The 12,011-nt window shown below is 36.4% G+C and overlaps 1 protein-coding gene across 4 annotated transcripts in view; it reads left to right on the top strand.

Annotated features, from left to right (window-relative positions):
- The window catches only part of dnajc6 (DnaJ (Hsp40) homolog, subfamily C, member 6), a 45,963-nt gene that overhangs the window by 19,821 nt on the left and 14,131 nt on the right, over window positions 1–12,011 (top strand). For all 4 annotated transcript variants that reach the window (XM_055212594.2, XM_055212592.2, XM_055212593.2 and 1 more), the window contains 6 exons: window positions 732–854; window positions 2,433–2,566; window positions 2,934–3,128; window positions 3,418–3,526; window positions 5,126–5,205; window positions 8,310–8,503. In XM_055212594.2, the coding sequence (XP_055068569.1) occupies window positions 732–854; window positions 2,433–2,566; window positions 2,934–3,128; window positions 3,418–3,526; window positions 5,126–5,205; window positions 8,310–8,503 (835 nt within the window). The remainder of the gene's footprint in view (window positions 1–731; window positions 855–2,432; window positions 2,567–2,933; window positions 3,129–3,417; window positions 3,527–5,125; window positions 5,206–8,309; window positions 8,504–12,011) is intronic.

The raw sequence follows: 12,011 nt of genomic DNA, 5'->3' as shown, positions 1-12,011 counted from the left end.
TTGAGCTTTAGCATTTTGCAGGTATTATTTATTCTATTATAGCAACATTACACACTAACTAGGGTTTGAAAAATGGGATCAGAAAGAACGTGACCTTTAATAGTGCTTATATAAATATTTGATTCTTTAAGTAGCACATATTTTTACATGACGAGCCACACACAACACGCCAAACACATATTTCAAATTTGCATCCCCTCACATCAGAAGAGAAGTCACTGGTTATCCATCTTCATTCATAAACCAAAACTATATGAAGAGTTTCGTTGCAAAACGAGATAACCACCGTTTGGTTAATTGTTCAGAAATCGCGTTTTTTGGTTCTGCATTCCAATTGATTTCAATGCAACTGCAGCTGGTTTGTTTTGATTTAACTTAAAAAATACAGCTAAGTAGCACCATAAAACAAAATAATAACATGATAACATAATAATAAACATGTTTTGACAAAAATGTTAAAAAATGGATTTATCTCGTTTTGCAACGAAACTCTTCATATTTTCATTAACCAATAGTGACTGGACTGAAAGAAAAAAAGAGACACTAATTATTTTTTTGCAGTTCTTAATAGCATAACTTTTCTTAATAATGCATATTTTCCTCACTGATACACTTTTGGAATCCCTCTTTTGTAATCGGTTCCTTTTATCATTGAATTACTCTGTATTATAATTGCTCTTTTTATTATCTCACTTCTTTTGCTGTCTTCTCCCTCTTTTTTTCTTCTGTAGGTTTCTGAATGCAATTGGTCTTCCAGGCAGGCCCCGAGTCTTCACAACCTGTTTGCCGTTTGTAAGAACATGTACAACTGGCTCAAGCAAAACCCCAAGAATGTGTGTGTGATCACCTGCTCGGTAAGAAGACAAGTACTGCTGTGCAGTTAATCACGATAAAGCGTAGACTATAGCATTTCATGTGGTTCAAACTCCCATTGTGACAAATTGTTTTGTTTACAATAGGCATTGTAACTAATCAGATACATAAATGCAAATGTATTCTATGTTCTATGAAAAGCAATTCAGCTTGGTTTGAATGTGTAGACTGCGTAAGTTTGTGTTTACATGCGCAGTACTCCATCTTGGAGGTCAGTCGTATGTGCTACAGGTAGGTTGTGGTGGATGCAGCAGACTATTTTGATCTAGCATATTTTGCAAGAACAGCATTGCTCCACCCCTACAAACCAGACCAGTACATAAATTGACTAAAAGTGTTCTTACCTGTACAATGCATTTGGATATTTGCCCGAATAAAATAATTGTCTACATCATTTAATAAACTCTATTGATGTTTCTCTCTCAATATATCAACCAAAACAGGTGGTACAGTAAATGAATGTGGCTTTAATTGGATTAGGCAAATAGATCAACGTTTTATGAATAATACATATAAGAGGCATGTTTGCCTGAAAAAAAAGGGGCAATGACTCAACGTGACACTGGTATTTAAGAACATTAAAGGATTAGTCAATAAAAAAAGTCCAAATAATTTACTCACCACCATGTCATCCAAAGTGTCGATGTCCCTCTTCGTTCAGTCAAGAACAAACCATGTTTTTTGAGGAAAACACTCCCGGATTTTTCCCATTTTAATGGACTTTAATGGACCCCAACACTAAACAGTTTAATGGAGTTTAAAATTGCAGTTTCAACAGAGTTTAAAAGGACTCCAAACGATCCCAAACGAGGCACAAGGGTCTTATCCAGCGAAACGATTGTCACTCCTGACAAGAAAAATAAAAAACATGCACTTTTAAACCACAACTTGTCGTCTATCTCCGGTCCTGTGACGTGCCAGCTCGACCTCACGTAATTGCATAATGACGTGGAAAGATCACGTGCTACGAAACGCACATTTGCTGACCATTTTAAACAATAAACTGACACAAAGACATTAATTAGTATCATTCCACATACAACAACGTAGAAATGGTCCTCTTTCAACACACTTGTAAACACTGGTGACCTTTGATGTGATGACGTATTACGTGAGGTCGGGTTGGCGCATCAGGACCGGAGATAGATGAGAATTTGTGATTTAAAAGTGCATATTTTTTATTTTTCTTGTCAAAAATGACAATCGTTTCGCTTAATAAGACCCTTATGCCTCGTTTGAGATCGTTTAGAGTCCTTTGAAACTCTGTTGAAACTGGAATTTTAAACTGCAATAAAGCTGTTAAGTGTTGGGGTCCATTAAAGTCCATTAAAATGAGAAAAATCCTGGAAATCCACAATTTCTTCTCGACTGAACAAAGAAAGACATCAACATTTTGGATGGCGTGGTGGTGAGTGAATTATCTGGATTTTGAAAATTGACTAATCCTTTAAGAATATGGTTAAAATTAAATATGGGTAATTAACTAATAAGGTTTTTGTGCAGAATTTTTTTTTGTGTGCCTAATTTATCCACACCTGCTTTCTTTGCTTTTCTTTAAGGATGGTAAAGCTTCTTCAGGTGTGCTGGTCTGTGCCATGTTCTGTTTCTGCCACCTTTTTGCCAACCCAGTGCCAGCCATGCACCTTCTCAGCGCCAAAAGGCCTGGATCTGGCCTATGGCCCTCCCACAGGAGGTAGGGCCAATCAGCTTGCAGCTTTAAAGGGACAAAATAATGCCCATTTTTTAAGTCTGTGGGCGGGGCTTTGTTAGTGTGACATCATATTAACAAAAGAATCAAAACGAATGACTCTGCTCTGGTTTTATGGGGATTAAGAAAGGAGGAATGGGTGGCTTTCTTCATTGTAGGGTGGTTGTGTTCACACATACAATTTGTAAAAGTGGATTTTGCATAATACGAGCTCTTAAAAAAGTATACATTTGATATAAACATATACATTTGTATTATTGTTAAGCAATAATCATTGCTCAAGTCTTACTTTGTGCCTTTGGCACAAAGCTTCTGACAGTCTGTTATATGTCTGTTGTATGTGTTCATTCAGGTACATAGGTTACGTATGCAGTATAGTCTCAGAGAAGCCCACGGTGCCCCACTCCAAACCGCTGGTTATTAAAGCTGTCACAATGAGTCCTGTTCCTTGCTTCAACAAACAGCGCACTGGCTGTCGGCCGTTTTGTGACGTACTTATCGGCGAGACCAAGATATTTTCCACAGCTCAGGAGTATGAGAGAATGAGGTAGGCAATGCATTATCTGGAATACACTTCACATAAACACTTCTCCTGTATTGCTCAGCGTTCGAGCATTGCATTAACATCCCAAAAGTTCATGGGTTCAAAACCAGGGAACATGCATACTAATATTTTTTTAATACTTTATAATGCACTGTAAGTCGCTGGATTAAAGTGTAATGCATAAATGTAAATGCGAGTTATATTAACAATAATGTAATTTTTTTCCCATGTGACTTTTCTCCATGGCGCACAAATAAACTTGCATTTCTTCATTTATGTTGTATGATCTCAGGGAACACAGAATTCAGGAGGGCAAAGTGGTCTTTCCTGTAGAAGTGAGTGCTCAAGGTGACGTGGTGATTTCTGTCTATCACATGCGCTCTCATGCACTACAGGCCAAGGTAGGAGACCAAAAACTAACTTTTTATTATGTATTTATTAAATCGTTTTTTTAAAGAATAAAACCAAAAAAAAAATGTTTTTTAGGGGTGATGTTCTTGCTAAAGTTTTAAAGTTTATTAAGGTATGGGCTGAAAATGTAGTAAATGTAACTCAACTGGTAGTTACATTTTATTTATTTATTTTATACAGTGGTGGCAAAAAATATTGGCACCCTTGGAAAATATGAGTAAAGAAAGCTTTGACAATGAATCTATAATGTTTCTTCTTTAAAGCTTTCATTTAAAACAAATCACAAAAAATATGATGCTTATGATTAGAGATAATAATTTAAGTCATTGTGTAATTTACCCCTCACTTTCAATTGTTTTACTTCAATGAAACGGCAAATTTTTTTTTTTAATTAAAGCTCTTAAAGGTGCAGTGTGTAAATTTTAGTGGCATCTAGTGGTGAGGTTGTGAATTGCAACCAATGGCTCAGTCCACTGCTTACCCCTCGCTTTTAAAACACATAGAGAAGCTACTGTAGCCACCCCAGACAAACAGGTCACCGTCGGAGACAACTTAATGAAAAAAGTTTGTCCGTTAAGGGCTTCTGTACATGGCGGCCCAAAATGGCGACTTCCATGTAAGGGGAACCTCTGTGTATGTAGATAAAAACATCTCATTCTAAGGTAATAAACACATAACGGTTCATTATGAAAGGTCTTTATACACCCTTCATAATATAGTTTTTATATTTTTTGCATTTCTCTCAAGAGATGCTTCTAAAAATCACACATTGCACCTTTAAAGAAGAAACTTTGTGGATTAATTTTCACAGCTTTCTTTGCTCATATTTTCTTTGCCAATATTTTTGGCCACCACTGTATAGTGCTTTTTTAACAATATTTCATGGTTTTAAGGCAGCTTTACAAGAAAGGGAAAAACAATTAAAAGACATGAAATATATAGTATTATTGCATTACCACCTTTTGTGTGCATTATTTTCGAATAATTCAACAGCCCATTGTAAATATATTTCTTATATATACAGTACTGTGCAAAAGTCTTAGGCCACCACCACCACCGGACTTGTTTTTTAGAAGTTTTAATGTCCATCCATATTTATTTTTCAATCTATTTTATTAAGATACAAACAAAAAATACAGGAAATATGTAAAAAAAAATTCAGGACTAAATGTCTTCTTTAGGCATCGTCTGTGTTTAGTGTGACCTCTCTTGGCACTAAACACATCTTGAGCGTTTTTGAGCAGAATAAAAAGTGAAAAGAATAATTTCTTAAAAATTAGAAATTAGGATTTAATTTTATTTACGTTTAAGAGATCCTGCAGTTTCCTGCTATTGCTCAAGTGGAAGGGGAGTTTAACCTTAAAACTTGATACATCAGTTTACATTTTTTATACAGTTTTTAACACATTTCCTGTATTCTATTAAAGAGACTGAGAAACAATTATATATGATAATTTAACATTGCAAAAACAACAAATATAATTCTGGCATGGTTGCCTAAGACTTTTGCACAGTACTGTATATACATACATTATAAAATTACATCACATGTAATGGCTACATGTGTTTAAATTCCTGTGCGCCTGCAGGTAACAAACACTCAGATATTCCAGATCCAGTTCCATACTGGATTCATTGCCCCTGGCACCACCGTTTTAAAGTTTATGAAGTAAGTGTTTCTTTATACTGTATGTTCCTGTAGCTCAGTTGGTAGAGCATTGCATTAGCAGGGAAAAAACATATAGCTTGAATGCACTGTAAGTCACTTAAAATAAAAGCATACATTTAAATGCTTAAATTCATCACATCTGGATAGTTTATTAATCTGGAGCAGAAGACCCAGATTTGAATATTTGAAATGCACTGTTATTTAACACTGTGTCCTAAACAGGTTTGATAAGATTTGTCTTTTGACACACAAAACTGTTACATATTTATAATACAGCTGTGCAGAGCTGAAATGCTTGCCAATGATATTTCACATAGGAGCTACCCAGCATGGCACAGCAGAAATAAAAACAAAGCAAATGACTAAATGTCCTATCATTTATGCTTGTTTTGGTCGCAGCTTGTTTTAATAAAAACATTTACAAGGAAGAGAAAGATTTAATTCTTTGCTTGTTGCTTTTTTGCTTTGCATCTGATCATTGTTAATCTGGAAGATTCTTCAATTTTTTCTCATAATCCTTATGTAATTGTTACAGTAAATTTGCATTTATTTATACACCATAATGATTTAGAGACTACATGGACATAGTAAAATGCAAACAAGTCATATAGCCTATATGAAGAGCTCAGATGCAATTTAACAGAGTTTCAAAGGTCTATAAACGATCCCAAACGAGGCATAAGGGTCTTATCTAGCGAAACGATTGTCATTTTTGACAAGAAAAATAAAAAATATGCTCTTTTAAACCACAACTTTTCGTCTAGGTCCGGTCCAGCGCGACCTAACGTAAATGCGTACTGACGTAGGGAGGTCACGTGTTACATATATAAAACGTGGACCATTGTAAACAATAAACTGACACAAAGACATTAATTAGTATCATTTGACATACAACAACGTCGGAGCGGTCCTCTTTCTCCACACTTGTAAACACTGGGGCGGAGTTTTGCGTTCGTCCTCTGTGACCTCTTGACATCACGTATTGCGTGGGGTCACGTTGGTGCATCACGACCGGATCTAGGCGAGAAGTTGTGGTTTAAAAGTGGATATTTTTTATTTTTCTTGTCAAAAATGACAATCGTTTCGCTGGATGGGACCCTTGTGACTCGTTTGGGATCGTTTATAATCCTTTGAAACTCTGTTGAAAAAAACTGTTAAGTGTTGAGTTAAGTATTAAATGTTGGGCTCTATTAAAGTCCATTAAAATGAGAAAAATCCTGCAATGTTTTCCTCAAAAAACAAGATTTCTTCTCGACTGAACAAAGAAAGACATCAACATTTTGAATGACATGGTGGTGAGTAAATTATCTGGATTTTTCTTTTAAGAAAATTGAATATTCCTTTAACTTAGGTAAATTAGGACACTAAGATACCAATTCATGACATAATAGAAACACAACAGACAGTAACAATTAGGGTATTGACCGAATTTTTGAGCCTTTTAACTTTATTGAGAAACGACAGTTAAGTACAGAAGCAGAGAGAGGCCATGCACTATTATTATTTTTGCTTGCTTGTTTTCTCATGATCATGACTTAATTTTCTTGTGATCTCAGAATAACAAAAAGTTGTTTTCTCGTGATCACGAACAGCATTTTAATTGAATGACTAAAAGTAGAAACGTATATATTATGGAGTAACTTTAGAGGCGGTCCCTAAATTCTCCACAAATCTATTTCAGCTTGAGGGAATCCCGGATCCAAGTAAAATCTTATTTGTTCATCCATGCTAATTTAGCAAAATATGCTTTTGCTGTTTACAAACCAAACCAAACGGTTCTATCGAGTACACATAAGCTTTAATCATGCACAAGAATACAACTTTTGTTATGTCGAGATCACGAGAAAACAACTTTTGTTATCTCAAGATCACGAGAAATTAAGTTGTGATCATGAGGAAACAAGCAAGCAAAAATAAAATTACGACCTCTCTCGACCTCTCTTGGCTTCCGTAGTTAAAGGATTTGTCAATTTTCTTTAAAAAAAATTGAGATGATTTACTCACCACAATGTCATCCAAAATGTTGATTTGTTCTTTCTTTGTTCAGTCGAGAATACATTTTTTTTTTTTTTTTGAGGAAACCATTCCAGGATTTTTCTAATTTTAATGGACTTTAATGGACCCCAACACTTAACAGTTTTAATGCAGTTTAAAATTGCAGTCTAAACGATCCCAAACGAGGCATAAGGGTCCTATCTAGCTAAACGATTGTCATTTTTGGCAAGAAAAATAAAAAATATGCACCTTTAATCCACAACTTCTCTTCTTCCGGCTGTGTGACGCGGCAGCGTGACCTCACGTAATTGCATAATGACGTCGAAAAGTCACGTGTTACATATATGAAACGCACATTTAGGGACAATTTTAAACAATATACTGACACAAAGACATTAATTAGTATCATTCGACATACAACACTGTCGGAACGGCCCTCTTTCTCCACACTTGGGGGAGTAGTGGGGCGTAGTTCGCATACTTCATCCGTGATCTCTTGACGTGATGACATACTGCGTGAGGTCGCCCTGGTGCGCCACAGGACCGGATGAAGCTGAGAGGTTGTGGTTTAAAATTGCATTTTTTTGTTTTTCTTGCCAAAGGTGACAATCGTTTCGCTAGATAGAGTCCTTTGAAACAGCAATTTTAAGCTGCATTAAAACTTAAGTATTGGGGTCCATTAAAGTCCATTAAAATGAGAAAAATCCTGGAATGTTTTCCTCAAAAGACATATTTTCTTCTCGACTGAACAAAGAAAGACTTCAACATTTTGGATGACATGGCGGTGAGTAAATTATCTGGATTATCTGGATTTTTTTTAAGAAAAAGGACTAATCCTTTAAGAGTTTTCGCCAAAAACGATGAACTGACTCAAGTAAGATTTGTGAAAATAAGGCATTTCAATTACTGACTAATAACCTTTCTATTGCCATCAAAGTGAAATTACTGAAACTAAACAAAAGAGCCTGATAAAACTGCTCATTTACAATAAAACATGTCAGAAGCACAGGTTTTCCATCTGAACTCTTCATATAGATTTTAGTTACTTTAACCTAAAATGTTGATGTTTTTGTTAATACTGCTTCACTGAGATCTGTGTGTGTGTCCAGAACAGAGCTGGATGCCTGTGATTCTCCAGAGAAATACCCTCAGTTGTTTCACGTACTGTTAGACATCGAGGTGGAAAGCACAGAGAAACAAAAAGATCTCACCCCTCCATGGGAACAGTTCCCCACCAAAGACCTGAGCCCTAATGTGCTTTTTTCATGCCACCAAGAACATCAGGACGCACTTGCTATTGCGGGTAATACACACAAATTCTGTATTTTACTGACACATAACTGTCAAATGATTTATATTAGCTTTTGAATTTGTTTCAGTCAGAAAAATGCTGACATTAAAAGGGTAGAGGTACATATTAAAGGAATAGTCTACCCTTTTGCCATATTAAACTATGTTATTACCTCAACTTAGACGAATTAATACATATCCATCTTTTTTCGGTGCGTGCACTGTGCAGTGCGTTGTGGGTGTGTTGGCATTTGGCCTGGACCCATTAGTTCCTATGGTACCCAACAGGGAAGCCACCAAACACTTCGGTGTTTTCCCTATTTAAAGACCGTTACATGAGGAGTTATACCAGTAAGTATGGTGCCACAAAATAAAACTTTTTTTGGTACCATGGGAATGGATGGGGCTAGGCTAAATGCTAACACATTCACAACACGCTGTACAGTGCACGCATTGAAAAAGATAGGTATGTATTAATTCGTCTAGGTTGAGGTAATAACATAGTTTAATATGGCAAAAGGGTAGACTATTCCTTTAATACTAAAGAGGGCATATTAGTCCCTCAAAGAAACATATTGGTACTAAATGTATATCTCTACCTAAATGGTACATATTAAGACATTTTCAAAAGGTACTGCTTGTGTGAAGAAGAGCATAGATTTTAAGGTTGGGTGGTGTATAAAATAATTATTGTTTTTGTCACCAAGAAGGGTGTGTTCATATATCAGCTTCTTTTGTTGGTCTTGGAGCAACATTCCTGTGAAGAAACATGTCCTAACATTAACCCTACCCTTAACCAAGAACCAAAATGTTCAGTTAGAAAACATGTCCTACTTTACCTTTTATAGCAAATAGATAAATATCAAAATACTTATTAAATATCATCAATATGTTAAGTTTAACTTGTGAAGTTTACAGCCATTAAAAGCTCAGTAGTTAATGTCTGATCAAGTCTTTAAACAAGTCATCAGTCACTCTCTGAGCTTTTGTGCCCCATTAAACTAAACACCATCTGTTTAATGTACTTTTTATTCTTTGCCGAAAAGATGAACTGGAAGGTTTGGACTTGGAAGGTAAGACACAGTGTAGGAGGCCTGTGAGAGTGCACACTAAATAGTAGATTAATAGATTTGCGGGGGCTAGTGGATGACATCTTAAAGACTTTAGTGGGATAGATGTGTTTAAAATTGAATAAAGCCAGTAGATATTAAGAGGGCTTACTTAGATTATTGTACGTGTGTCATTCTTGTGTTTTCATGACAGCTATTAAGCTTTTAAAATGAGCCTTATCTTAACCATTAATATTTGTTACAGCCGGCTGGCCCGGCTCACAAGTTGCAACAAAAAACGGAGACCAGATGAGGCAATCTTTACAAGCATTTATAAATGGACACAAGAAAACAAAAAGTAACGTAATTTAGCTAAAGAAAATGGGTCCGGCACAGGCTGTCAAACGCCACACGGCACACTTTTCTCCTACATCTGTCAACTGTCAAGTGTGCCAGACACACACCCTTGCATTTGGCACACACCCACATCTTGGGATCTCACACACACCCTTTTAAAAAGAAAAACACGAATAGATTATCAAACAACAAATAACCGACCAAAATACTTAAACAAAAAAAGCATCCATGAAGAAATTGGTCTTAGACCTGCAGTTACAGGAAGCCAAATCTATTTTGTTACAAAAAAGATGGAAAGCTAAAGCTTTTGTTTATTTCATTTTTTCAACTTTTGACTTGCTACCAAGAAAAATGAAATATAAAAGCTTTTAAAGGGACACTCCACTTTTTTTGAAAATGTGCTCATTTTCCAGCTCCCCTAGGCTTAAACTTTTGATTTTTACCTTTTTGGAATCCATTCAGCTGATCTCCAGGTCTGCGCTAGCACTTTTAGCATAGCTTAGCATAATCCATTGAATCTGATTGGACCGTTGGCATTGCGCTAGAAAGTGGCCAGAGTTTGGATGTTTTTCCTGTTTAGAGCTTGACTCTTCTGTAGTTGCATCGTGTACTGGCAGAAAGTTAAAAGTTGCGATTTTCATTCTGGCATAAAAATTCAAGGACTTTGCTGCTTTAAAACGACTGCAGGAGACGCAATGATATTACGCAGCAGCCGAAAATAGTCCCCTTAGTAACTTTCCGTGGCAGGGGGCAGTGCGTAATATCACTGTGTTATGTTACAGCAGCAAAGTCCTTGATTATTCCACCGAAATGAGAGTATAGTTCATAGCCATATCTGCCTAGAAAGTCACGACTTTTTATTTTCTGTCGGTCTTAGTACACGATGTAACAGCGGAGGAGTCAGGTTTTGAATGGGAAAAATATCGGAACTCTTTGGTTGTTTTTGAGCGTGATGCTAATGGTCTTGTCAGATACAATGGATTATGCTAAGCTATGCTAGAGGTACTGCCGCCGGACACGGAGATCGGCTGAATGGATTCCAGAAGGGTGGGAATCGGGTGTTGAACTCTGGGGGAGCTGGAAAATGGGTATATTTTTAAAAAGTGTCCATTTAAAGGTGTAATGTGTTTTGGCGGCATCTAGAGGTGAGATTGCAAATTGCAACCAACCTCAATTTCAAAATGCAACGAGAAGCTACGGTAGCTACCACAGGATAAACATGTTGTCTTCTGAGGCAACTTAGGGACAACGTCTGCGACCTATGTGTATAAAAAGTCACTTACAGCTGCAAGAGAGCCATACAAGCAATGATACAAGGTATACACGACAATAAATGACTTTCTTACTTAGTATTTTTGTCTTGTTTTCAGTACAAATTTCTAAAAATTCTTAAATCAAGATGCATTTTCTTAAAGAGTTAAATGACCTAAAAAAAATAAGTCTATTTTTTAGACAAAAAATATAAAATTTAAGTGAATTTTTAATTTAAAACAAGCTAAATAATCTGCCAATGGCGTATGGAAACATATTTTTTTCTTGAATTGAGTGTTTAAGAAAAAATGTAACTTCTTTTAAGATTTTTTTTTTTTAAGAACATCATCAAAGCAGTCCATGTGACATCAGTGGGCCAGTCAGAATCTGCCGAAGCATCAAAAATACACCTTGGTCCAAAAATAACAAAAATTATGACTTTATTCAGCATTGTCTTCTTTCGCTGAGGTCGCGTGACTGCAGTGATGCGGATGATGTACGACACGGCTGACGTGTTATCTGGTGCGCCCCAGCTGTTTTTTTTTTTGTGCGCCCAGGCTTCGTTTACAGTCTGAACTTTGCAAACATGTCTGAGGATAACATGTCATCCGCGTCACTGCAGTCACGTGACTTCAGTCTCGCGCATGCGCTTCACAGAGAAGGGAAGATAGTGCTGAATGGGGTCGTAATTTTTATTTTTGGACCAAAATTTATTTTCGATGCTTCGACACATTCTGGCTGGCCCACTGATGTCGCATGGACTGCTTTGATGATGTTTTTGTTGCCTTTCTGGACATGGACAGTATACTGTACTGAGATTTTCAATGGAGGGTCAGAAAGCTTTCGGACTAAATATAATGTGTT

The sequence above is a fragment of the Misgurnus anguillicaudatus genome, chromosome 8 (genome assembly GCF_027580225.2).
Source record: "Misgurnus anguillicaudatus chromosome 8, ASM2758022v2, whole genome shotgun sequence".
In the NCBI taxonomy this organism is placed as follows: Eukaryota; Metazoa; Chordata; class Actinopteri; order Cypriniformes; family Cobitidae; genus Misgurnus; species Misgurnus anguillicaudatus.
This window is presented reverse-complemented; position numbering and strand designations above follow the sequence as displayed.